Source organism: Takifugu flavidus, chromosome 17 (assembly GCF_003711565.1).
Source record: "Takifugu flavidus isolate HTHZ2018 chromosome 17, ASM371156v2, whole genome shotgun sequence".
NCBI lineage: Eukaryota > Metazoa > Chordata > Actinopteri > Tetraodontiformes > Tetraodontidae > Takifugu > Takifugu flavidus.
Genome location: NC_079536.1, coordinates 3,834,177 through 3,861,746, shown reverse-complemented (window position 1 = coordinate 3,861,746; position 27,570 = coordinate 3,834,177). Strand labels below are relative to the sequence as shown.

Sequence of the window (27,570 nt, the reverse complement as noted above, 5' to 3'; positions counted from 1 at the left end):
CCATCATCTAGCGCCACCCCGTGGCCATTCAATATTTGATATTTCAAGCATTTCCTTATGATTCATGCGGTTGTTTTGCGGTCTTCAAATATATGATAACATATATTTTGTAATAATGGTTACATATATGTAAGCATAAATTACTTTAGGTTCAATCGTAGTTATTGGAATAATTCACGTGACAGACCGGAAGTGCCCTGTTTTAATTTCGTCAGCTTTGCATCAGGAACTTCCGGTCTGTCCGTCACCGCAGCCCGGGCTAGCCTCAAGCTCAAGCTAATTTAGAGAACTGAGTTGAAGGAGGCTCTTTTGTTGAATTGTAAGGATTTAGACCTAAATTTAAACGGCCAGAACACGAATCAGGAAGTGTTTTTGCTGTGGAGTATTTGGATTCGATTGTCATCTCGCTAAAACCTTTCTTTTGACTCCATATTAAATGGCCGAGGGGAGCGCAGGTAGGCAAACATCTATTCTGTCAGGAAATTCTACCACTGAATGTAAGTTCTCTCTTTTACGATGTTAAGGAAGTGATTAGACCTGTATAGTTAATTGGCATGCTGCAACGGCTTCCATTTAACTTTAAATCTGATTGTCATTAGCAGTAGCGAAACTTTTCGTATGTAACTAGATGTAGCATTTGTTAGCTGGATTAGCTCCAAAGGTTGGATAACATTAGCTCAGGTGGGCGAGCACACGCACTGCCGCCTGTACTTGGCAAAACACGTGACAATGAAATTTGACAGCTAACTGTCACACACAAAAACACATAACGTGCGCAAAGATATGTATTACAAACTTTTCCACATGTAATAACCAACTACTAATTGAACTGCTGTTAATGTGTGTATATGTATGATTATATAATCAGTTGTCTATCAGTCTATTTCTTCTTTATTGTATTAGTTACACGTGTTATAATATTGTAGTTCATTAAAGAGTTTCTCCCCAATGTTAAAGATATTTACATGCATTAATGTTTTGTTTCTGTCTTCACAGACCCTCTTGACTTTAGTGTAGGTGAAGCGCCGCATCAAATCTCACATCAGAACAGATCCAGAAGAGGTCGAAACAGAAATGGCAATGACAGAAGCTTGAGTAGCAACAGTTCCTCATCACAATATGGTCACTTTAATCAGGACTTCAAACCCCCATTTAGACAAGATGTTTCGAACTATGTTTCTTATGAACATCAGCCGCCCTATCAAGGAAATGCTGGAGCCAGGCAGGGAGGCAGGGGCAGAGGAAGAGGGAGGAGAGAGGGACATTTTGGTGGCCCTGTCTCAAGGCAGAGGCCTGGAGGAGACTTTGGTAGATACACTGGTAACAACCAAGTTGATTGGGCCTCTAATGCAGGTCTGCCTCCAAGGGTTGGACCAGATAGTGCTAGCTGGCGAAGAAATGAAGAAAACAGTTTAGAACAAACCAGTGAGGAGCAGGATTCTGAAGCTAAGAAGCCCAGGAAGTTTAACCAGGAGCATAGAAGACAGCACCACTGTGAAAAAGAGAACAATGCTAAAGATGGGGGTCCAAAGTTAGGTGATGCAGAAGAAGACGCCCAAAGAGCTCAGACGGGTAAGACAGGTCCAGACTTTCAACGTGGGGCAAAGAAACGACAAGGTCCAATCAAACCTCCTAAAGCACCAGGTACAGGCTCAAAGAGCATGTCCAAGGAGCAGACTGAGCTTAGAGTACCTCTGGACGGCGCCTCAGAGGCTGGACACGGCTCAGGAAGACACACACCTCAGGCCAGAGGTAGGAGAAGAACACACCAGGAGAACCACAGATCAAGCCAGAGGAAGTGGGACAAGATGCCAGAGAGCAAGGAAACACAGACAGGTGAGATTAAACCTAAGTAATAACCACAACTGTCACAGTACACTGGGAATCGACCTAAGGCGCCGTTACAGACGATCTGGGTGTACTTATCTGGCAGGGTGTTTGATCGAGCAGCTGTCTGAGGAGAAGTACGAGTGCATGGTTTGCTGCGACGTCATCCGGCTCGTGGCCCCCGTTTGGAGCTGCCAGAGCTGTTTCCACGTCTTCCACCTGAACTGCATCAAGAAGTGGGCCCGTTCACCGGCCTCCCAGGCAGACGGTGTGCTGACGCTGCACCACGCCGAGGTGGCTGTGGAAATGTCTGTTCATGTAAAAATCTGTCTTTCTCAGACTCACCCGAAGGCTGGCGTTGTCCCGCCTGCCAGAACGTCGCCCTGAAACATCCGACCTCATACACCTGCTTCTGCGGTCAGAGCACCCTCCCCTACTCACATGGCAATGAGGGATCGCCTTAAAGTCAAATTCATCAGCTCTTTCTTTGGATCGCAGGGAAAGTGACGAATCCTGAGTGGCAGCGCAGCGAGATTCCGCACAGCTGCGGGAACATGTGCGGCAAGAAACGGAGCGGCGTGGACTGCAGGCACCCCTGTAACATGTGAGCCACAAGCAATATACGCCATCAAGTGCATGAAATGATCTTGTAAATGCCATTTTGGCTTTGTGTCTCCTCAGTTTATGTCATCCTGGGCCTTGTCCACAGTGTCCCGCCTTTGTCACCAAATCCTGCGTCTGTGGGAAGATCAGGTAGGACAGATTCCATCAGATCACTGCGATCAACCTCAGGCGTGAGCGTCAAGAGAGCGTTTCGGGGGGGGGTTTTTTTGCAGTCAGCCGACGCGCTGCGGCCAGGGTACGTTGCTCCGCTGTCAGGAAGCATGCGGCGCCCAGCTGAACTGTGGCGAGCACGCCTGCGCTCAGTGTGTCACGGCGGCGCCTGTCAGCCGTGCCAACTGCAGGTGCAACAGGGTGAGTACCGCGCAGCAGAACTGTTGGAAAATAACAGAGGATTGGTCGTTATTGTTCGTCTTTATTTCTGTTTTCAGTGTGTTATTGTGGCTGTAGCCACCGTGAAGCTCCGTGCGGGACGGATAAAGAGGGATTCGATGGTTCCGGCCATTTTTCCTGCGGAAAACAGTGCGAAAGGTGAGCATGAAGGGCGAAGCTCTGATCTGACTGCCTGGCCGCTCTCTAATTTTGATGCCGCTCTACGCAGGATGTTAAAATGCGGAGCCCACCGGTGCCAGCAGCAGTGCCACCCTGGCCTCTGTCAGCCCTGCCCGCTCACGCCAAGCATGGTGAAGACGTGTCCCTGCGGTCAGACTCCGCTAGCCAAGCTGCTGGAGCTGGGCTACCCCGAGCGAAAGAGCTGTGTCGATCCCATCCCCTCCTGTGGGAAGACGTGCAACACACCCCTGGCCTGCGGTTCCAGCGGTGCGTAGCGTTTTCCTGGCGGTGCGTTTGTGCTCTTTGTAAAGGTCGGAATTGTTAGAACGTGTGTTGTTTCAGACACGATCCATCTGTGTGAGAAGATGTGCCACGAGGGACGCTGCGGTCCCTGCTCCCTGACCTCTACCGTCAGGTGCAGATGTGGCTTCAAGACCAAGGTAGGTGTGAGAGCTACCCGCTGACCCGCTGAGCTGGGTTCAGCGCCGCTTTAATTGGTTATTGATCGGGGATCGTTTTCCTTTTTCCAGGAGGTGCCGTGCGAGACGATCCAAGCAGAAGGTGAGATTGTGGAACCTGAGGCCAACGTCCATCTGCTTTGTGTCCTTTGTCACAGCTGATTCTTTATCCTTGCAGAAGAGCTGGTGTTCGCGTGCGAGAAACGCTGCAGTAAGAAACGCTCCTGCGGCCGCCACAAGTGCGGTGAGCTGTGCTGCGTCGTGAGTATTTATACGCAATACTCCAAAACACGGTCACGTAGTTATCTTTGTAAATAAAAGCTGTTTTGTCCAGAATCTTGAACACAAATGCCTCATGATCTGCGGCTACAAACTCAACTGCGGCCTCCACCGCTGCCAGGAGCCCTGTCACCGTGGCAACTGCGCCCCCTGCTGGCAGTCCAGTGAGTATGCTGGTTAATGCCAGTCTGTGACGCCAGAGCAGCGGTCACAGCAGCTACGGCTCTCTGATTCCTGTAGGTTTCGATGAGCTGGCGTGTCACTGTGGCCTCACTGTCCTGTACCCCCCCATCGACTGCGGCACCAAACCCCCCGAGTGCAAAAACATGTGCACCAGAAGACACGAGTGTGACCACCCGGGTGAGTGAACGTTGCACCCGTTACGAGCGCCACTGACGTCCCGCTAATACCCGTGTTTGATTCCAGTGTTCCACAACTGCCACAGTGAAGAGAAGTGCCCCCCCTGCACCTTCCTCACTGAGAAGTGGTGCATGGGAAAGCACGAGGTAGCCCTTCCTGCCCCGACTGATGGCGTTGTTGAAATCCTCGCCATTAAAGAAAAGCCCTCTGTTTGACAGAAACGCAGCAACATCCCGTGCCACCTGCAGGACATCTCTTGCGGCCTGGTTTGTAACAAAGCGTTGCCCTGCGAGATGCACCGCTGCCGACGCATCTGCCACCGGGGGGAGTGCTCGACGGACGGCGGCTGCCTGCAGCCGTGCACGCTGCCACGTCCAGACTGTGGTCACCCGTGTTGCGCCCCCTGCCACAGAGGCAGCAGCTGCCCAGGCACCCCCTGCTCCGCCAAGGTAGTTTATTTTCAGCCTCATGACGACTGAGCTCTGGTGAACTCTCACGATTGTGCGATGTCACGTTGCCTAGGTGAGTTTGCAGTGCGACTGCGGTCGAAGAAAAGAGCTGGTGGTCTGCACAGAGGCAGCCAACACCTATCAGAGGTCAGTGCGACAGCAACCAGAATGAGAAAAGAGACATTTTCTCTGGATGAAGCTGTCCTCTCTCTCTGGCAGGTACGCAGCCATCTCCATGGCGAGCAAACTGTCAGACATGCAGCTCGGCGACTCCATGGACATCGGCCCACTCCTCACTAAAAAGGAGATAAATCAGGCCAGGTTGGATATTTTTTTTCTATTTAATTCAGGTCTCAAGCGGCGCCATTTTGCTGCTAAGGACTAGATGGTTTTCTCAGGCTGGAATGTGATGAGGAGTGCGCCACTCTGGAGAGAAACAGGCGCTTGGCGGAGGCGCTGCAGATCGATCCGTCCTCGGAGCCCTTCAACAGCGGCCGCTCTGCTTCCGTTTACAGCAACAGCCTCAAGGAGGATGCCAGGTCAGTATTTATAGATTCGTGCTGTGTTGTGTCTGTTATCAACCGCCATTTTAGGAACTGCTTTTGTAACCAATCTTTCTGCTGTCTTTTTAGAAAAGATTTGAAGTTTGTAGCAGAGGTGGAAGAAGAGATCAAGAATCTTGTTGAACTGACTAATAAGGTGAGATGCTCCCTCTAGTGGTTATCTGGGGAATTGAGGCGTAACGAATACGAGCAAATATGTTATTTTGTTTTCTGAACATTTCTTATTGTTCATTTATCTGTAATATGTAATTGGTGATATTTGTTCCTCCCAGACCACCAGGTTACATATAAGGTTGGGATACAGTTGAATAATTAATGATTTCCAGGGAATCATTAAAAATGTCTTACAAGTCAGTGTGGTGGTGCACACATCATTAAAAAAAAGTTCAGCACATCTTTCTGCATAATGTATGGCCCCAGACTCACTATTTTATTATTTTTATGACCCAGTTGTTGGTTTTTCAGCTATTTTTGAAGCCCCGTGGCAGCTCGTGCATCCATCGGAGGAAACAAACTGCATCTAAAATAATCTAAATGATATCAATTCTTATCTACGGAACTATTGGATATGCTAGCGTCTAGTTTAGGAGCTGGCTCACCGTGTTGGATGTGAATTACAGGGAAAGCAGCCAAAGAAGAGCCACTGCTTTCCCCCCATGAACAGAGAACACCGCAAGATCGTCCACGAGCTGGCCGAAGTCTACGGCGTGGAGAGCGTCAGCTACGACAGCGAGCCCAAACGCAACGTGGTCCTCACGGCCCACAAGTAAGACCCGAGCTAAGGCCGTGCATGTGGCACAAGGCCGGAGATCTAACTGCTGACTTGTCGTCAGGGGGAAGGCGGCCTGTCCCAAAACGACCCTGACGTCGGTGATCGAGCGAGAGACGGCGGCGAGGGCGCCGCCCCCAATCGCTCATATCAAACAGCACAGCAGCAAGTAAGAACTGCGTTTCCACCGTTGTCACCTCCGTTCGCTCGAGCTTTATCTCCAAGCCCACCACTCTCCTTCTTTCCAGGGGTTCCTTTTCTTCTCGGGGAGAACAATGTCACTTCCTGTTTTGGTTCCGCGGTGGCTGACATGTTTATGGCATAAACGGGGGCTTTTCCCCCTCTCGTCCTTTAATCTGTAACTGAATTTCTTTCCCTGTTCTCTCAGGACAGCCAGTGGAGGCACCTGGGCCAAGATGGTGAAGGAGGAGCCGGAGATCGATTATTTTGATGTTCAGGATTAAAGGAAACGCACGCCGCCGCCTGCATCTGCCAGAAGACGCCGCGTTGATCAGAGTTCCTTCAGAGTCCTAATCAAATGAATGAAACATGTTTAACTTTGCTTTAATCTTTTTTTTTTCTTTCAACATCTCAGCGGCAGCATCGGGGCTGCTGCAGAGGCAGCCTGGAGTTGGCTGCACACGCTGATCACGTGACCCAACCACAAATTCATGAGTCATATCTGAGTCATAAATATTGATCAATACTGGAGCCGCCAGCGCTCCCATACGCCTCCTGCTCACCCAGCACTAGTCCACATTTAGACAGTTTCTTTGTTGCTTTTTTCCCCTCAGTCTTAAATTGAAATAAAGTCTGCATACAATTAAAAAAAAAAAAGAGTACATGAGTATCGGTTTTAAAACATCCAATAATAAAGGCAGATTTTGCTCAGTGAAGGTGGTGAAGTATTGTATTTAATTCCAATATGGTCACATCAGTCCCATCTGGAACTAGTGGTCCTCTAGAGCCTCAGAGATGTTTAAAATGACTGAATAAATAAAGGTTTTAATGGGGAAAAGAGGTTTAAGGAAGCAAAAATTGGAAGTCATTAAATAGAAAAGCTTAAAGAATCTGGAAAATAATGTTTAGGGGTCAGAGAGAGAACAATAGGCAGTAAATTTATCCCATTAGTCGGATGGAATTTAAATTTTGAGGGAAAACGCAAAATCGTCCTTTGAATGAATGAACAGAAAACTTTTTTAAAAAATAAATAAATAAATTTGCCGCCTGAGCCGTGATTACAATATCAAATTACAAAATTTGCTTCCACATTTTGACGTTTACAACTTGCTTAAATGTACCCACCCCCCTTATATCTCTCTCCAGAAAAATCCTAAACAGTACATTCAAACGATGGCGACCATTTTTCAGCGTCTACGCACTCTGAAGTGGTCCGTTTGCCATTTTTCGTTCCAAAGCAGTGATCGGGGTAATTTGCTGACGCTCCCTTTGGCTGCTGGCTCTTCATGGCTCGGCTCTCCGGCGGAGGCGCACCGCGCCTGCGCCCCCGCTCTCCCCAACCAGCCTTCACCAATCGTGGCTCTCGCTCCATCCCCGGCTCGGCGTCTCACAGGCCACTGCTAATAATTCGCCTTAGCTGTCCGGTGATGGGGAAGTGAGAGGGAGACGCCGCTGTCTGCGAAGCCGCGAAGAAGTTGAGGAGTGCCGGGGAAGCTGCGCCCGCCACCTCCACGAAGGAGCGGAGCCCTCCGCGGAGCCACACAGTCCCCCCAGTCGCGGTTGTTGAGTAGCTTCAGAGAGCGCCCAGTGATGGAGAGAAAGGTATGGATGCTTCTGCTACCTCCGTTAGCACGTTTGTTTGATTCCACATCACTTGTGCGCGCCGCAGCCACCATTTGAACTGTTCTTTACATATTTCTTTGATTGCTGCCGGCGCCCGGATTAATGCGCATTAATCTGGATTATTGTGATGGGTTTTTCTTTTCCTTTTTTTTTTTATGAAATGTTCCAGCGCGCACGGTGCACAATGTATTTATTAGAGAATCCGCAGCAGGGAGTGGGACGTGGTTGGGAATATTTAAGGGGGGCTGGAGGCTACTCGTGTCTGCATCACTGTATAGTTGCTGCGCCTCACCTCCCTCCACCTCCACCCCTCCCCGTTTTCCAGCCGACGCAGGCAGACACCAGCGCGGCTTGTTAACCTTGACTCGTGTAGGAAACAGACAGACACTTGAGGAGCGATGCCCGGGGGCGGGGGAGCGCAGCGGAGCCCGGCCGAGGGTGCGGAGCCCGGCCGAGGGTGCGCAGCACCGGCCATCCGTCCGTCCGACCGTCCGCGGTGCCCCTTCAGCGTCCGTCACCTCTCCCCACCCGCCCTGCCTGGACGGGGGGCCACGGTGCCCCGCGTCGGCTGCCCGTAATTATGCAAGTGCGGGTTTAATCTCGGAGGAAAAGTTTTGGATCCGGTAGTTGGGGCTCGCACGGGAGCAGGGGAGGCATTCGGGGGGTGGCGCACGCAGTTAATGTGCTGAGCCAAAGGAAAATCAAATTTTCACATTCCAGCTGCAACATAATCACCTCCGCTGGAGCCCATTCTGCACGTTGGCCGTTTCCAGGGGCCTAAAGACTGCGCAGTTTTGACATTTTTGCTTCCCCGCTGAGAGTTGGAGCCCGGCTCCGAGTCCCAGCATGCAGCGCGGCTCAGTCCGGTTCAGCGATTTGCGCAATTATCAGTGTTTTGATCATCAAAACTTCTTAATTCCACCTGAGAGAAACATACACAGGAGGGCACGTTTGAAATAATTAGGTGATGGGACATTTTTGATCGTATAGTTGAGCTAAAAGCGATTGTTTCCCACCCCAACAAGCAAATGCTGCTAATTGCTACGTGCTAATTACCCGAAATTAGCTTAATTTTAGTTTATTGCTGTCTGAAATGCTCAGCCCCGATTTCATGAAATGCTCTAATTTTATTTGTTGGCTATATTATCTTGTGCTTTTTGGAAAATATTTTGTAGGAGAATTTATGTATTGCAGCTGACCACCAGGGGGCGATCACTGCGTCATCCATTTTAGGAGTACGCCATTAGCCAGTTAGGCTAATTATATGAGAAGAGCTGCACCAACTCACCCATTACATTTCTTTTCTATTCTTGTACCAATAATCACCCAGTCTTTGTTTTTATTTATTATTTATTACTGCAGTTAGGTGCTGCGTTATTTGCTGTCCCATTTGCGTTTAAAACTAGGCTACTGGATCTAGTTTCACCTTGTTAGCATACACTAATTCATTTAATTTTAATTTGTCATAAATTAATAAACAATTTCTTAGCATGTCATACAAACAAGTTATGTAATTTGCCTGTGATGATATTGTTGTTTCTTGTTTGTTTTCATACTAACACAAATGTGTTAAATTTCTATCATTATCCACGTGCACTGGTTATTATAATTTCTATTACTATTATTTTTCAGGACCAAAACAACAAAATATGAGATGTAATTTTGATTTTAGGGTTATGCTGCTTTTCTTCTGAGTCAATTTAGGTCTTTCATCCCTTTCCAATAGTTTAGCCATGCTAAGCTAATAAGACAATAGCTAATTTTAGCAAACATTTGTTTTACTTTCAACATATCTTATTATTGCACCACCCTCTCAAAATCATGGGAAAGTTTGGGAGGGCTAAACTACATATTTATTATCGTGATCGTGTTAGAATTATTTTCCACACTTCCTCCCTTTCTTTTTTGGTTTGATGCACTAACGTGATAAAACTGATGTTTTTGGCTGCAAGCAAAGGTTTCATAATGCTAATGATCTGCAAAAAAAAAGCCATTTTCCATATATTTTGTCAGTCGAACCACGTTTTCCTGTACAAAGGACATACTTCAGCATTACCACACAATGGAAACCCGCTCTGTGTAACAACATTCACGCTGTAAATGAAGCTTTCAAGGCATTTTATGAATGCTGAGATGTTTGCTTTTGATGCCTTTTTACATAAAAGTGTGTGTTGTCAGCGATGTAGGTGGAGTGTCCCTCTCTGTGGGAAGAAATGGGACAAAAATGGAAAGTTTTAGTCTTCCCTGACCCAGCTCCTGGCGCAGATATTCCCATAGAAAGAAAGGGAGAACATTAGTATGCAAGGTAGCGTCGCGGCTCCTGATGAGAGGATCAGCTCCTTTTACAGTCTGCTGGGTGCTTGACCAGGCTTTTTAAGGAAAGCTGCACAGGAGCGCACGTGCATGCACGGGTGCACACACACACACACAGCGGTCACTGTGTTCAGTCATGTTTGAAATTTAGTTTGGGAGCCTCATCAAGGTCAATCCATGTTTTGCAGCGGCTCACGGGTTTCCATCGATCCGTCTTTTCCTCGCCGCCGCTCCACCTCGGCTGAGGCTCTGATCATTTGTATTACACATATAAATTCCTCCAATCGCAGCACCAGCGCCGAAACTCTCTCTCGGCCTCGGTGTGTGCCGTTTTTTTGCGCGGATAATTGGACAATGGGCACTTCCCTTTGTGTTTCTCTTGGCTGGCAGGAATGTGCTTGTGGAATGGCGGAAACTGAAAAGCTTACAGGAACGCCGCTGCGCTGTCATTTATTTCTCAGTTTCATCCACAAAAGTGTGTTTCTTTTATCCAGGTGTTGGAGTTGTGATGCTACTTCAAGCTCATTAGGCTTCAGTGGTTCCCAGTCTGTTTGTCAACCCAATCGCCACGTTGCTCCGCTCCTCAGCTAGCATGTTAGCGTCAGGGCTAATTCACATCCCAGTTTATTATAGACATTTCCCAGAATCTGGATCTGTTCTTTTGAATATATTATTGTCTAGTTGGGCTTCGTAAATGACAGAAAGGGGAGGTTAATATAAGATTTCTGCTCATATTTAGGAAATATGTGTACGTCTGATCAGAAAAGTGGAGCGGGCGCCCTGATGCTCATTCCTATTGATGAATATCTTTCCTGAGTGCTTCTATTTTGGCGTGTGGAGTGGTCGGGTTTGAGGGTTATCTCCCCGACCCATTTGGACTCTCTCAGCCTCAGCCCAGCACATTCCGGGCCTGGCCTCGTTCTGTCGCCTCTTCTCTCCCGTCCCGCGCAGGCAGAGTCGTGTTGAAAGATCCGGGCCAGAGGAAGGGAATAATCTGCCAGTGTGTGTTTTATATGGCAGTTGGAATTTTTGGAATTATTGCCTCCCGGCCCGGAGGAAGAAAAAATCCCTTTAAGCTCCAGAACGGGCTCCTGCTCCACTTTTGAAACCGCTGCAGTTGCCGTCACCTCATTGGCTGTTGGCTTTGGGCAGGGGACATATTACCCGGTTGTCATAGTTACAGCAAACAGGAAATGCCCGCAGCAGGTAAAGCCTGGGGCTTTGTTCCAGGGCTTGCGGGGTCTTTTCTCACCTCGACGAGGGAGCTTTGTCCCAAACCGGGCCAGAAAATCCAGCGCGGAGCCTCGGCCTCCTTTCAGGCTGGCGCCTTTGTGTGACCTCCTCACTGTTTTTTGTGCCAAATCACCTTGGTAGCAGAATATCAGCAGATGCTCTATTATTGCCCCTCATTACCAATGCCGGGCTGCATGAGACCCGCCAGGAGATGTGCTTCTCAGCCGTTAATCCCCCTCGGAGAAGGTGCGGCTCTAATTTGGCTTTGATGGCGGCTGACGGCCACTCGGGCGTTTCTGGAGCCATTGAGCTGCGTTTTGTGTGCAGCTCTTAAGAAAGAGAAAGGGGAGCAAAGGAGGGGGCCCAGCCACGGGAGGGAGCCGTACCCTCGGTACAGTCCTTCCCTGCAGTGTACCCCATCTGTCTTCTACAGTGACGTGCACGAGGGCAGGTTCCAGGCCTCTGGTATGTAAACGCTGCCTCTGGGAGCTGGAAGTCACGCATCAGCATTTTTATATCGAGGGAAAACCAGGCAAAACCATTCTTTGGATTGCTCGTCCCCGTCATTCACGGTTTAACGCTGGTCTTGTCTCTTTAAACACACTGGGAGACATTTGGGTGATTTACAGTTACAGGTGCTAACTTCAAAGCCAATCTAAAGATGCAGTGTCTGTGACTTGGTGGCCCCCTCGAATGCATCCACATGCTGGAGAAAAGTAGCATTTATATTGCAAATGAGGTCAATCTTCACACTGCAAAGGCCTGAGTTGGTATTGAGATGTTTTTGTCCATTCTGGGCTACTGTAGCCACATGGCCAAGCTAGTTTTAGCACCCGTGGAGGGGGACCTGCCTTGTGTGTATTAATATGTTACACCTAGGTGAACAAAAAATACCTGCGGTTATGATATGCACCAAATCTCAATGTTTACCAGATTCAGTTTGTGAGAATAGATCATTCAAACCTGGATCTTTATTGACTTATGTTTACATTCCTGCATATTGGTATGATTTTAAACAGCTGTTTCCGTTTTAATCATGTACTTGTTATTTATATTGTTTTATTCTTTGTAATATAAAACCAGGCTGTGAGCTCATTGCTTCCCTCTTGTGGTCGGGTCGGGAATGGAAGGCTTCAAAACCTCAATCAATTCAGGTTAAACCATTAAATTAAGGGAGACTAATTAGCGTGTTAACATGAGCAGTGCAGTTAAACTTAACCTTGTCATCAACATCCATTTATCTAACTGCATCCTGATGGTGGGCCCCTCCTTAAACCCCCCCACCCCTCCTTCCTACCCCTCATGCCTGACTGCTCCCTCTGTTGGTCATCAGTAATACTGCTGGCGCTCCTTTAGCCCCTGTCAGCCCCCATCTGCCCCCCCTGGCTGCTACACATTGGGGGCCTCACCATTTGGTGAGACTGACTGGCTTTGGTAAGGGCGACTGTGGGGGTCCAGCAGGGAGTACTCCTGCACCACGGCGCTCCCTTTCTCATCGACCGAGTAGCTGGATCTCTTTGTTATCCTTGAAAGAGCACGCTGTCGCTGAAGAAACGGGGGCCGGGGCGCAGTCTCAGAATCAGAGGGGGGGTGGATTGGCCAGGTTGACCTTGAGGGAAAATAGCCATGTGATTAATACACGTAAAGCCTTTTCGTCATACGTTACGCAACACAAGGTTACTCTCACGCGGTGCCAGCGAGGGCGGCCGCTGCTGCCGGGTTCGAGCGGGGAGGAAAATGTTGAGGGAAGAGAGTGCGAGGGATTTATCACTCACAGGTTTATTTCGTGATTCCTTCCCTACCCAAATGAAGACGGAGGCAGTTTCTTCATTGTAACAGCAGGTGGCGCCACCGAGCCACACTTCAGCAGGAGCGCCAGCCAATAAGCCAGCTTTAAATGAACCAATCATTCAATTCCAATAATCGCAATTAGGTGCTGAATTTCTGCACGTCTCTGCACTGTGCAGACCTGTTACTGCGCCGGTTACTTCTGAGGCTCTACCATGTCCTCCTGAAGGTCGCGACCCCTGACCTGAAGGGTCTCTAGACCCACTTACCAGCTGTCCTGGCGACGCCACCTTTCCTCATCCCTCACCCCATATTTAAACTTGTCAGAATGTTGTGCTGATTGTGATTTAGGCCACGGAGCTGTTGGCTTTTGCCTTTTATTCTGGCACTTGGCTCGACGCTTTTGAGGACGAGGGGACAATAAAAAGTGACAATATGCCGTCGCGTGTCCACCGGTCGGGCCCTCCTCTTGAATCTGGCCCTCTTCACCTCCTTTGTCATTCAAATAACCTCATGAATATTTCACTCTCATGATCTGATGCTGGGAGGAGACGAGTCGGTGGAGCACGAATCTCAAGCTTGCATTTGATCATATTTCAACTTAAAATGGCCGCACACACACACACACACACACACACCACCACACACACACACTGCCTGGACTCTTTCACCCCCGTACAATTCAGGTTTCTGCATTTTATGAATAAATGTTTGGAAAACAGCCTGATTGAAATTTTATGTGTGAAGTGACCGACGCTTCACTGGTCCACTCCCCCCACCCCACACACACACACACCACACACACACACAACACACACACACACACACACTCCCAGGCTTATTTGCCCCAGCCTGAGTGCAGCCTCTGTACCGGCTAGTGGGTGAAAGGTGAAAGCCATGGGAGGGGGGTGCAGGAAGTATTGCTAACCTGTGAATGCACTCTGACGAGGACGGCACAGGAAATGGAGGTGCTCCTGACATGGCCTGCTCCTCTTTGGAGCGTTGTTGTGACACTTCTGAGGCTTCCCATTGAGGAAACCACGCCATCTTTGCCATCGTCGCCTTCGTCATCACATGGCTGACGTGACACTGCGTCGCCCTGATTTTCAGATTGAATGATTTAATCCTTGATATTAGCTGTTATGTGGGGCCTTTAATGTCCTGGCCAAGGACCTGGTTTGCTCTCCTTCATCATTTAACAATACTAAAGAAAAAAATAGGCAAGAAAACAGACAAATGATTAGATCTGTGTTAATAAGATAACATATATCAGTAATATTTGTTGTACTGATCCCGTTGATCTGATGTGTCTGATATACATCCCATATTTACAGTATATCAGAAAAAAATGTAGTAATATGGTAACAGATGTAATATACTGGGACGTAAGTGCATGTTAATGATATGCAGCACTTTCCCTTTAAGAGCACGATGTCCTATTTTTTTCCTTTTTCTTTTTTTTTTTTGAGAATGAGCGGAGGACTTGCAGCTCTGTGTGTGCTGACCGTGGCCTCTGGGTTGGTCAGCGAGGGGGAAGCTGCAGCAGCAGAGGAATGGCTGACTGGCTGTAACCTTCCCAGCCCCCGTTCAGACCAAACAGCAGCCTCGCCGTGCCCTTATCTTCCAATGGAATGCAACAGCTGTGCGGGGGAGCGTCGGGGTGGGCTGGCCGAATCCCCCCTGACAGACCCCCAGCGCACCGCCGCCACCCCCTCCGCCGTCCCCACCTCCGAGCGACGTGCCGGGCTCCTGAAATCCGGCTCAACTAAAAAGTGAGCTAGACACAGCGAGGGACTCGGCGGGGCTGCTTCACGTTCAAAAGAGGGAGAGGGAGAAGGAGAGCCAGGGACAGGCAGTGCTGAAAAGGAGAGCACAAAGAGAAGGAAAGTGGAGCAGGGGAGGGGAACAGGAGGGAGAGGGAAAGACAAAAGAAGGAGAGGGGAGACACAGCCGGGTGAACGGAGGGGACTGAGCAAATGGCTACGGAGGAGACGGCGGGGGGAGCCAGGAAAGCCACCAAGAGCAAACTGTTTGAGTTCCTGGTCCATGGAGTGGTGAGTGGCGCTGTCCGTCATTCCCGTGAAGGGCTCTGGCATGCATCTGTGCGTGTGCGCGCGTGCGTGTGTTAGTGCGTGAGTCAGTGCAGCAGCGGCGGCGGCGGCGGCGGCAGCGGCGTGCTGTCGGTGTGCGAGGGAGAGCTGGGTAGCGCTGAGCCATGTGAAGGTTATTTCCAGCCTCCTGGATCCCAGCCTGGCAGAGGAGGATGGGGCGAGAGGACGGGAAGCGGGGCGGCGTTGATGGGATGTAGCTGCAGAAAGGATGGAGACGGTTTCTGACAGGCGGAGAAGCGGCCAGCTCCCCGTTCGGCTAACGCAGGAGCTCCTGCGGGACAAACATGACGAGCCCGACAGCACGGGCAACCTCCCAGGCGGCGCTCGGCGGAGGGGTCTGATCCCGAAAGGTCACGGGGGCGCACGGACGTAGTAGCGCGGACGCGGCCGAGGCAGATGGCCAATCCTGGAAATCACGCAGAACAATCAGCCCATTCATGTGCAGCTAGCATGAAATGTCACGTCAAGTGTCGCTCACGGTTAGAGGTTAGGCAACTGTTAGCCTGCTCCTCCCACTCTGGGCTTTTACACGCCAGGACACGGGCGGGATGAATCAGCGGGCAGATGCCGAGGATGGAAAAGTCTCTCCCTTTTCTATCCATAAAGTTTTACTTTGTCTCATGGCCCCAGTGTGAACTATTGAGTCATCTGTCAATTCTCCATTGATATTCCACTGCGTATCTTCTTTGTGACCAGTTAAAAGAGGGTCCGGAGCCTCAAGATTGCTTTGATGTTTTGCGTTTATGGATATTTTTGTTTCCTCATTTTAAAAAAAAGAAAAATAGAAAGGAAGTGAGTTGAAACGCTCATCTTCTGACGCTACGCGGGACTTTATTTTCTCCATAAATTAACACATAATGAGCTGAATTATTTCAACATTTGCTCTCATTTTCTTTCATATTTTGAAATCAAAGGAATCCGAAGAAACGACCCCCAAACCTGGAACGTTGTGGTCCGTGACGCCCCAAAGGTCTGCGCAGAAACATGAATCGGCACTTTATTCTAATAATATTAGCAAAAGCCGAACCCGCCCGGCTGGTGTCACCTCGCCAGAGTTCAGGACGGTGCAGCAGACCGAAGCGCTGCCCCCACCTCTCCAGGTGATGAAGAGGCACCGTCTCTTGGCAGGAGGCCGTCCTTCCTCACAGAGGCAGACTTTAGGAAACAATGGGGCAGGTGATGGATGGTGGAGCCGACCGCGTCCTCTCGACAGGCCAATTAACCTTGATGAAGCTCTGGCTGCTCCAAGCCAAATATTTCCCTCTGCATATTTTGTCAAACGCCCCCCCCCCCCCCTCCCCTGGAGAACGTCCCATTGCGTAAGCTGCCGCGGGTTTTTTCGCTCCGCGTCCCGCAGAGGCGGAAAAATCTCGGTATCTTGGCGCGGGATGGGGGAGACGATGCGCGTTTATCGATGCGAACGTGCTGGCGAACAGACGGAGGCGTGCTGGCGTGAGCGCCGGCGTGGTCCTAGAAGGTCGTGGCGTTCTGGCGGTCTTGGCGGCGTCCGGTAGCCGAGGTTCGTGGCTCGGCTGATGTTATTTCTCGTTATCTGTCTCCTACCTCCCTCCTGTTGCGTTTCTGGGGTTGTGTGTGTTCCTGCATTTGTGTGGAGTTAGCCGAGGGTGTTGACACCAACCTTCCAGCAGTGTGTGTGTGTGTGTGTGTGTGTGTGGGGGGGGGGTGATAAACTAAAGTACAACAAAACGCACTGGTCTGTGTAGCTTTAGAACTTTGTGTTGCTGCTGATTTTACATGTGCAACTCGTTCCTCCGGCCACTAGGGGGCTCCTAGTTCCAAAAGGAGGAAAAGACGCAGCTTGATGACATCATGTAGTAGCATGACACTACGGCGGCGCCAACAAAAACAATAAAATATGTAGTAATTAGTTAGCAAAACATTTCTATACATGATTTAGTCGTCAGTGAGTCAATTTGAGGGACAATTTTAGCATTTAGCATCAGTGTCGGTTTGATTTAGTTAAGACAGAAGAACATCGATGGGCTACGTAAATGATGGCTCGATGCTCGTCGAACAGGTTGAAATTTTCTGGAATGTTGGATCAGAATGAAAAGACATTCCAGAAGTCAGCGTTTATGGAAAGGAACATATTTGATTAGTCTCTCTGTGTGAGCGGAACAAGAATCATCCGGCAACTTTACGCTAGGAACCCCGTCTTCACCCAGTCGCGGGTTTCAGGCCTCCGGTCGCGGTCCTGCGACAGCGTGGTGGCGTCTGGGTTAAATTTGACCGCTCCAAATCCCTCTGGAGATGCCAGCACACTTCTCAGATATCCGTCCACACGGCAGATGTGATTCCTGGCTCGGGTCAGAGGACTGGAACCAGTTCAGCAGGTCCGATGATCCACTCACTGTCTTTGGGAGGGTTTCAGAGTCCATCACAAACATCCACGGTAACACAAACGCTCAGGAATGAAGCGGCCCTTAAGTCTCCATAAGGTGCCCATCTTGCCCCCCCCCCCACCATATGTTTCCTTATCCTCTTCTGAACACCCCCTCCCCCTCACCGCCGACCAAACAGCCGGCTGGAGTGACAGCGCCGCCTGCTCGGGCTTATCACGCAGGCTCCACTCGGTCACCATTTCAAAGGGCACCAAAGACGCTGACCTCGTTCTGTCAGGCCCCGTCGCGTTATTGAACCCGAACAGGTTCGCCCCCCACCCCCTAACCCCCCTAACCCCCCCCACCGAGCCCACGCTGGTGTTTTATTACTTTCCTCTTTGTTTGTTTTCAAAGGCGCGTCCACGCCTGTTTGCCGACAGTCTAAAGATCAGGCCTCGTGCTCGTCGACTCGCGCAGGGAAAGCAAAACGTGCGCTCACGTGCGCGGCTGTGAAACATTTTTAATTCTCCGTCCGTCCTTCTGCTCCAAACATTCAACATTCGCGGAGCATTTCATCAGCGCTCTGCCGGTTAGGAAAGGTCACTTTATTTCATCTTTATTTATTCAATGTTTTGGCAGCTCGAATGAATGAAATATCCAATAAAAGAGGGTTTGGATGCTACCGAGGCGGCGTGAAGAAGGAGACAGGACGCGTCTTTGGAGGGTTTATTTTTATTGGAGCTCAGAAACGGACTTTTGTATTTTTGGATCATTTCACTATCTACCCACTCTTATGGGTTCCTGAAACCCCGTTAGCATTAGCATTTTAGCGATCGCCTTCTGAAAGCTCACCAGCGGGAATAAAAGCCGTCACCTGGTTGCGCTTTTGTTGCACTGTGACATGAATAAAAGGGATTTTCATCTGAAAAGTGGCTAAAGACGACTTTGCTACTTCGCACGCCAAGGACGTTGCTTAAATTCAACTAAAAGTATCAAAAATTCAGAGAAAATGGCTCAACAGGACCAGTTATCATGCATATGAACCCTCACAGCTGGAGAGGGTTTGACAAAGTTCTCGTGTTAACGTTAGCGATGCCAAGCAGCTCGCGGCTCCTGAAGCATCATGGGATACAGTATTTGGGACGATGGCGCTGACCACCGTCGTGCAGCTTTTTTCGCACACACTGCACATTATTTAACATGTTTATTGCTGTTAAACGGGCCGGTTCTGCCTCGTGTGCCAGAGTTTAGTCTGAGCCGATCCACGGTGCAGGGAGCCAGCTGTTGCCATGGGAGTGACAGGCGCAGGTGAGGGCGCTCCAGTTGTTCCCAGATGTCAGCGCGGGACTGTTTGCGTTCCTTCGGAGGAGGGTGCGAGGGAGCTTTTCCGCCGTCACACCTGATGTTTTTGGATCCGTTCCTCACTCACTGCTGCGGCTCAGATCTCCTCACGTCGACGCTACATCTGATCTGGCTCCTTTGTTGTATTTATAGATGCACTGTTTGGATAAAAATATATTCACTTAACCTGTCTTCTCACCCCTCAGCGTCCTGGAATGCCGTCCGGAGCGAGGATGCCCCACCAGGGCGCTCCGATGGGCCCCCCTGGCCCGCCGTACGGAGGCAGCCCGGCGGTCCGGCCCGGCCTGCCCACCCCGGTGATAGAGGCCAGCCGTAAGAGGCCCGCGCCCTCCCAGCAGGTCCAGCAGCAGCAGCAGCAGCAGCAGCAGCAGCAACAGACCGTCCAGAACCGGGCCAGGAAGTGAGTGTGGACGCACGGCGCGCCTGTGGAAAACCTGCTGAGATCATGCAGCCGCGGTTCCGCTTCAAATGCAACTGCTAATATAAAGTTCTTACTGGCGCCGAGCCCCAAACCAAACAGGGTCATGATTCATACGTACGGAACGTATGAAGAGATGGACCACAGTGTTTATTACTACTCCAGATTTGACTTAGATTTGCATTATGTAGGTTTTCTGTTGAACTTAAACAGTAAAAACCTCTGACAGAAAGGCAGAAGATACTACGTAATGCTAACGCTAACGATGCTAATGGTGAAAAGCGGAGATGAGAGGTGAAACCACGTCTTCTGTGTATCTCTTCATCCTCCATTTTGTTTTTTTCTGTGCTCTCTGGCTGTTTCTCTCTCTTTTTAACCCACCGCTCCTCTTCCATCACCCACTTTTCCTCATCTCTTCCCTCTTGGCCACCCTGGGATGCGGCGGGATCACTTCAAACAGCTAGCGCCGACAGACGCCGCCTGCTCGAGTAATCTCTCCCAAATAAAACGAACGCCAGCGTGAAACGATTACAGCGGCTAAACCGTTTCCTCCGCAGCGCCGCGCCGCGCCTCGCCGCCGACATCGGCGCCAACAAACCAACCTTGTCCACTTTCTCGCCTCGCAAGGCGGATTATTGTAGCAATAATTGGGATGAGCTATAATCCAGCTTCATTAGCGCTGCGCTCGTCCTCGCTGCGGGATGATGCGTTTGGGTGCACCTCGGTCCCATTGTGGGGCGTGGAGCCACAGCTGGTGTTAGCTGCGTGGCGCTGAGAACAGGGCGGAGAGCGTGGGACACGCCGCCGTTGCTCGGGCTGGTGGTTATTCCGTGGTCACCCGGGGTTCAGAGCTGTTCCTGCGTGGTTGTTGCACCATTGATCCGTCTGCTATCTGATTAGGCAGCAGAAAAGATCTGAACATCAGCATTCCAGGCACATTCAGATCCACACAGAGCGCCGATGTAGATCAGGAGAGCGGCGTGCGGCAGGTGGGCTCGTTGGAAAGATCAATACGCGCGCTCCCTGGACCTCTATCTCCTCTTCCCTGAACCTGCGGCGCCATTGATCCACGAGCACATCGACAGGCGTGTCAAACGTCGACCCGCGTCTGAGCCTCAAACCCGGGCGGACAGATGCCGTCCCGGCGCGTGAGACCGAGCCACTTCGGCCGAACCTCCTTTCACACCTCTCTGGGTGTTTGTTGACACTGTGCAGAGTTTGTACTGACCCCTGAACGCAACACACACACCAGCAGCCAGCACCACCACGTGTTCCCCCGCTGACATGCTACCTCTGAGCGAGTGTATGTTTGTGTCTAACCGGACAACCCTCGAATCCCTCACCGATTCCTAGGAAGACGGTCGGATACCCCGGAGCCAGCGAGATGCCGGCGAGGCAGATGGACATGAGAGAGCCACAGTCAGATCCCACGCTTGGATCAAAGTAGGAGTTTATTCTGCTGCATGTCCATTTTCTTACCCTGGCGTTTGTTAGCCTGAGGCAAGCACCCGGCAGACGCTGACCCCTGACCTGTAGTGGTGCATGATCTGGACTGGAGCATGGCATGATGGGAGCGTTGTCTGGTAGATTCTGGCATCAAAGGCCTTTTAAGGCCGTTTGAACTAGCGGAGACTTGTGATGGAGGGTCTGTTTCAACTTGGATTACTTGAAATGGGGGGAAAAGGTGAGATAGAGAGTTTTCTACCCATAGCTAGCTGTTCCCCAGGTGCTAAGCTAAGCTAACTGACTAGGGCAGCTGCTATCCCGACTCCAGCGCTTGGTTTTATTCTTTAGCGTAGTGCTCCCCAGGAACACGCCACAAGAACCAACAAACCTGCATGCACGGCCCCAAAATTCATGCAAACGGTGGTTTCGGTTCCTTTGGCCCAACTTTGTATTTGGCCACGTGTGAGATTTTAAAAGAAAATGTTACTTTTGGTGCCTCACACAACAGGAAATGCCAGAAATTCATGAATGAAAACACCCGATCCACTCAGACTCTGCCTTCCAGAAAAAACCCCAAAACACCACCCTGTCGCCAACACGGACGCTGCAGAGTGCGTGTGCGTGTGCATGTGTGTGCGCGTGCAGTGAATATATGTCACGCTAAAGGCGTGCGGCGTGGCACTTTAAAGGATTCACTCGCTTTGAAGGTGAACGGCTGCATTTTACACCAAGTCATGAGCTCACACACACACACACACACACACACACACACACACACACACACACAGCTGGGATGCTGGGGTGCTGGATATGGCCCAGCATTTTAGCAGATGGCCTGGGTGCTACGCTATCAGTCACCATAGTAACATGCTCTCTTTTTCCTCTTTCTCTCTCTTTCTCTCTCCCTCTCTAGTGCAAAGAGAAGGAAAATGGCAGACAAGATTCTTCCGCAAAGGGTGAGGCTGCATATTTTTTACCTTTGTTGTTCTCTTTTCTCTTTGTCTGTGTGTTATTTTTGTGTGCAGGACACAGAGATCTTGGTTGTGTGTGTGTGTTTGAAGTCAAGGCTTCTTAGAAGGTGCGGAGGGCCGGTCGATGACGATGGAGGGGTGCAAACGGGAGGCTTTCTTAGGTTGTGAATAATGGTTGCAGATTTCCAGGCCCGCGTCCTGGAAAGGTCCTGGAAAAGGTCTGGAAACTGCGAGCGTCTTGGCCGAGGTCTTATCCCAGGCATATCCCAGACAGAGAGATAGCGGTAGGCACGGCTTTGGGCGCCACTCCACAATAATGACTCAGGGATCAGGAATGTCTCCCCCACTCTGTCCGCCCGGCACCTCGGCCTGGTGAAAGACGGCGAGATGGAGGTAGTGACGGAGCGATAGGGAACAATGGAGGCAGCCGTTGAGGAGGACGCATGAAAGAATTAGGGAGAGGTGGGCACGGCTGATGCTCCCTGGCGTCCCCTGGGACCGCCGTATTAAGGGATCGCACCGTCCGTACATCACAAGAGGCCCAGGTTTAGCAGGATAGCATTAGCATAGCGAGGAGTTTTGGAAGGAAGTTTCAACAACAAAGGACACGCGTCTTTGTCCATCCGCGCCCCCTTTGAACGCACGAGAAGGACGCCAGGTTGAGGACAAAGCTCTCGATGCGTTGGGACCAAATGTCCTTGAGATAAGCCGGAGCGGCTTCAAGGGATGGCGGATCGATAATGTCTTTTTAGAGAAAGTCACAGATAAATTGTGGAGAAAAGCGGCATCCTGCTGTGTCTTCAAACCTCCGACGGTCTCCCGTGTGAACAGATCCGCGAGCTGGTCCCGGAGTCCCAGGCCTACATGGACCTGCTGGCGTTCGAGCGTAAACTGGACCAGACCATAATGCGCAAACGCGTGGACATCCAGGAGGCGCTGAAGAGGCCGATGAAGGTAGCGAGCAAAGCGGGCCGGGCGCGGCTAACGGCGCCCTCTCTCCCGCCCCTCCTGCTGTTAACTCCCGTGATCTCTCTATGCCCTCGTGTCAGCAGCAAAAGCGAAAACTGAGGCTCTACATTTCCAACACCTTCAACCCGGCCAGACCTGACGCCGATGACTCAGACGGCAGCATTGCCTCATGGGAACTGCGAGTGGAGGGAAAGTTACTGGATGACGTGAGTCCCTTTTTATCGGCAGCGAGCGAGCGAGCGAGCTGACAGCTGAGATCATAATCTTTCCGCGTTGTTGTTGGCCCGACCCGGAACGCGGACGACCGATGCCGCGGAGACCAGATCCCAGAAAGTTTTGCAGCGTTAGCTTTAAAAATAAAAAAAATAAAAAGGGTTCCGACGTTCCTGGTGATGTCTCGCAGCTGGAGGAGCCATTGAAGTCTCACAAACCACAAATATTTCTGGTGGAGCTCACAGGAAGTGGACTCTGAGAACGTCTCGCTGCATGATCTCACGCGGCCTCTTGTGGCTTTTTGAGTAGCGTTGCTCTGAGAGAAGAAGCTTGTGCTTGTTTGAGGCCGTTAATGTAGCGGCCGACTGCGTGTCTTTCACAGCCAGGGAAGCAGAAGAAGAAGTTTTCTTCCTTTTTTAAGAGCCTGGTGATCGAGCTGGACAAAGACCTCTACGGGCCGGACAACCACCTGGTGGAGGTCAGTGCAAACAGAACATCCCATTCATCATTTCATCATTTCACAACCGTTGGTCTTCAGCTGTAGCTGCTTCACTTTGTCCACACAAAAGCTACATGCTAACACGCTATAGAAGTTCTAGAATGAGCTGAAGGAAGTGCAGCACAAGCAGAAAAGCCTCAACGTGCCTCCTGTGCAACACAGCTGTATTTGCATGGGATGGATGGATGGCGTGAATCCAAAGTAGAATAAAATTTCTGCATTCCAAGGTGAATGTAGTCGGAAAATAAGTGCCAGCGCGGAAAATGTTTAATTAGGCTCCTTCCCTTTGTGCCTTTGCAGTAAAAAATAAAATCCACTTTAAGACTTTTGCGGTAAACATTATGAATTCTCAACATTCCGCCTTTTAAGAGGGTATTTTAGCGAGGCGTTGGAGTGTTTGGTCCTAAACGAGGTCCTTTCAAAAGAGCCCTTTTTGTCAGCGCTTTACAGGTTGAGCCGCTGATTGGATGTAAAATATTACTCCATGTTGGCAATTGAGAGCAATCAATCTGCACCAAAGACATTTCTTAAATGCTTTTTCTTTTCAGCTTCCAATAACACGAACGTGAAGGTTGAAACACTGAATGTTAATAGGGGTGGGGGGGTTGTTTTTTCTGCCGGAGGATAGCGCGAGCTCGATTATCGCACCATTCAGCAGGGGAGCCGCGCGGTTAACCTTCTGCTATCTCGGTGTCTTGGTACACTCTGTGTGGGTACATTTAAAAACTATTCACTCCCCCCTTCCACCGCAGATGTGGCACTTGAGGCCAGCATCAAGGCTGCGAGATACAGACAGGCTCAATTGGAAATCTTTAGCTCAGAACAGAGCGTGAATATGTGGCCTCTAGATTTTGAGTGTTTATCCACAATGGTTGAAGAAGAAAAAAAAGAATTCACAATTTCCCCCGGCTGTTTATGTGGAGGATATAACCCAAAAACCATCGTTAAAGGCTCTAATTTCCTCAAAGGAGATGAAATTGTCTGTCAGACTTCAGAGGCGCTCACACCGTTAGCATGCTAGTCAGCACAAAACAGAGAAAAGCCAGCGATGATGATGATGATGATGATGATGATGAAGAGAATAACCAGCCAATTGGGTTTCTGGCCGCAGTGGCACCGCACGCCCACCACGCAGGAGACGGACGGCTTCCAGGTGAAGCGTCCCGGAGACGTTAGCGTGCGCTGCACTCTGCTGCTGATGCTGGACTACCAGGTGAGCCGCTACCGATAGCGCTGAAATCACCGGACGCCATGAGGCTCCTGACCCGATTGCCTCGTCTCCGCAGCCCCCCCAGTTCAAGCTGGACCCCCGCCTGGCTCGCCTGCTGGGCATTCACACCCAGACCCGCTCCTGCATCATCCAGGCCCTCTGGCAGTACATCAAAACCAACAAGCTGCAGGACTCGCACGACAAGGAGTACATCAACTGTGATAAGTACTTCCAGCAGGTACGTCACACCTGGAGCCCCCAGAGGACGTTCAGGGACGCTGACTTCAGCTTATTTTGTGTGCATAGATTTTCGACTGCCCTCGCCTGAAGTTCTCCGAGATCCCTCAGCGTCTCACCAACCTCCTCCTGCCCCCCGACCCCATCGTCATCAACCACATTATCAGGTAAACTCCCCTCGCAGACTTTCTCTGAAGTGACTTCCTGTCTGCGTTTCACTGACGCGCTGTTGACGGCGTTAGCGTGGACCCCAACGACCACAAGAAGACGGCCTGCTACGACATCGATGTGGAGGTGGAGGACCCCCTGAAGAGCCAAATGAGCAGCTTCCTCCTCTCCACCGCCAACCAGCAGGAAATCGCCTCGCTGGACAACAAGGTGAGCTCACCTCTGACCCGACAACTTTAGGGTGGCGAGCGAGCTGCCCTGCGGAACGCCAAGCTGCCAGTTTTTAAAGTTCATGTAACGGCGCTGTTTTCTCAGATCCACGAGACCATCGAGTCCATCAACCAGCTGAAGATCCAGAGGGACTTCATGCTCAGTTTCTCCAGAGATCCCAAGGGCTACATCCAGGACTGGCTGAAATCCCAGAGCCGAGACCTCAAGGTTCAGTACCGACCTCCTTACTACTAATTAGCAAGCAGGTCATGGGTTTGATTGGCTCCGTGTGGAGCCGGTGATGGATGGATGGTGATTAGGTCCTGTCATTAATGGCTCCGCCCTCTCCTTGGCTGTAGTTAATGACAGACGTGGTGGGGAACCCCGAAGAGGAGAGGAGGGCGGCGTTTTATCACGAGCCCTGGTCCCAGGAGGCCGTCAGCCGCTATTTCTACTGCAAGGTGAGGATGCAATCGTCCGTCTCCCGATCTCTAGAACCGGTCCCGTCCTAATTTGACTGATCCACTGACAGATTCAGCAGAGGAGGCAGGAGCTGGAACAGGCCTTAGCCGTGCGCACCACATGAACCCAGACCCCCCGCGCCCCACCGTACCTGTGCGTCTGAGTGTGTTTGGAGGTCAGGGGGCGCCGCCGCCTCATCGCCATCACCATTTCTTCCACCTGCTACTCTTTACTCTGTAAATATCTCCAACAGTACGACAAAAAACTGGCTGCTAACACACACACACACTCATCTCAAAGATTTTGCTGCGTCACACTGGACTCTCGGATCAGAATAGTTGTGGGGTTCTTTTTTCTTCGTTTTTCAGTGATATCTGACACCAGCAAAGGCGAGATTAGCGTCCCGTTTTTACTACATTTCTCACAACAGTATTAATTACACCATCGCAACATTAAACCTTTGTGTCTTTTTATAGCAACAATCCAATTTTCTTCCCTAAAAGGTGATAAATTTGCCTGTAGCTGTTGGGATTTTTCCTGGAATCGCTCACTTTCTCTTCCTTGTGTGTTCTGAGATGTGCTGAAGGTGTTACCAAAGGCTGCCACAAGAAGGAAATGATTTTTTTTTTTTTTTAAAAAGTGGGCACAAGAGATCTCATCTGGGTTTAAGAGGAAGTGGAAGGAAAATTGGAACGTTTTGTGTCATTTCAGAGAAAATTCCCTTCCAAAGTTGAGCTTTTGCGACCGTCTGACCCCAGATCTGCAGGACTGCGTCTACTTTTTTTCCGCTTTTTATACCATACGAAGGAGGATTGGTTTGAATTCAGATGTGAATGTAAATATGTTTTTGCCCCTTAAAGAGGGGGGGCTGTACAGTACACGGCGGACTGCGTGCGTTTGTTTTGAGGGGGATTCGGCGGGGCAGGAATGTTCCTCCGTGTCTCGGGACGGGGCGGTTTATTTTAGGTCCGTCCCCTGACCGTCGTGGGAGCTGGAAGCTGCAACAATGAAAACGGCTCCCTTGCTTTCCACCCATGAAACATCCTGCATCCATCTCCTCTCACGCTCAGCTTCTTTGTATATGTCATCGAATGGACACACACTCTTTCCACCATTGATTTGCACTGTGCGCCGATTGGATGATTCACCACGACCTATGCATGCTTCACGGATGTTCATCCATGCATCCGACAGACGGCGTGTGTGTATATATACGTATATATCAACCTGGCAAAGCAGGCCGGTGTCTGTGACGAGCAAAAGCGAATGCCTTCTGGAAACTTTTTTGCCAAAAATGATATGCCCTACCAGCAACTAACTGTAGGTGTGTGTTTACTTTTCTGAGCTGTGTTTGATTTTTGTTATTAAGTTATGAGAACTGCACTCCTTAGAGCAGAAATGTAGTCAAAGGTAGTGTCTTGTAGTCCTGTCTCTGACCTGGAGAAACGTCTTTGTGTGGCTGTTGTCGCCGGCTCTCTGGCGCCCCCTGGCGGAGGAGAGCGGGAGCCGCGTCGTCCCGACAGCTGTTGAGGACGTGCGTGAAAACAGTCCGAGCGGCACCAACTGGGAAGAAAAGGGATCCAGACTCCTGAAGTACTCAAACTGGATTTTTAGAAATGGGGGGGAAACAGCCGTGACACTGCAGGACAGCCTGGATGTAAATAAAGAAGCGCTTGCCAAAGTTTGTAAATGCCATCGTCTTTAAAGTGTCTTTCTTTCCACATCTTTAAACAGTCTCCATTTAACATTCCTTTTAGGTGTCAATCATGTGTCAGGCTTTGATTAGCATTCACGAGTGCTTTAAATTCACCAGTTAGAAGAACAGAAATCAAGGTAAGAAGAAAATCAGTTCAGTAATTAGATTAGACGCCGTTGTGGCGTGAAGCTCTGCAGATGAAGGGAATTCAAGCGTCGCCTCGCGCGTGACGGGAGAATAA

General features: G+C 50.3%; 2 protein-coding genes across 7 annotated transcripts; both read left to right on the top strand.

Moving 5' to 3' along the window:
- Window positions 1–215: 215 nt before the first annotated feature.
- Window positions 216–6,774, top strand: nfx1 (nuclear transcription factor, X-box binding 1). The gene is given in 24 exon segments (XM_057013080.1): window positions 216–455; window positions 997–1,836; window positions 1,934–2,095; window positions 2,167–2,244; window positions 2,326–2,431; window positions 2,509–2,580; window positions 2,664–2,752; window positions 2,755–2,802; window positions 2,880–2,979; window positions 3,050–3,267; window positions 3,343–3,440; window positions 3,531–3,561; window positions 3,637–3,719; window positions 3,793–3,901; window positions 3,978–4,097; window positions 4,164–4,243; window positions 4,316–4,546; window positions 4,620–4,693; window positions 4,766–4,867; window positions 4,945–5,085; window positions 5,179–5,245; window positions 5,730–5,875; window positions 5,943–6,047; window positions 6,267–6,774. Coding segments are annotated over 24 exon segments (3,195 nt in total). The 5' UTR covers window positions 216–436; the 3' UTR covers window positions 6,343–6,774.
- Window positions 6,775–7,338: 564 nt separating this feature from the next.
- Window positions 7,339–27,326, top strand: LOC130513878 (SWI/SNF-related matrix-associated actin-dependent regulator of chromatin subfamily D member 3). 6 transcript variants are annotated; one of them, XM_057013086.1, is made up of 14 exons: window positions 7,339–7,660; window positions 19,016–19,230; window positions 20,602–20,691; window positions 21,608–21,650; window positions 22,497–22,619; window positions 22,715–22,840; window positions 23,230–23,325; window positions 24,458–24,559; window positions 24,633–24,794; window positions 24,863–24,960; window positions 25,036–25,171; window positions 25,277–25,399; window positions 25,531–25,632; window positions 25,704–27,326. In XM_057013086.1, the coding sequence occupies exons 1-14, from the start codon at window positions 7,649–7,651 to the stop codon at window positions 25,755–25,757; spliced, it is 1,482 nt and encodes a 493-aa protein (XP_056869066.1). In that variant the 5' UTR covers window positions 7,339–7,648; the 3' UTR covers window positions 25,758–27,326. The 6 variants fall into 6 exon arrangements, with proteins under 6 accessions (XP_056869066.1, XP_056869065.1, XP_056869064.1 ...); XM_057013085.1 differs by lacking the exon at window positions 7,339–7,660 and adding an exon at window positions 14,497–15,069 and having other exon boundaries at window positions 22,718–22,840; XM_057013084.1 differs by lacking the exon at window positions 7,339–7,660 and adding an exon at window positions 14,498–15,069.
- Window positions 27,327–27,570: the final 244 nt, after the last annotated feature.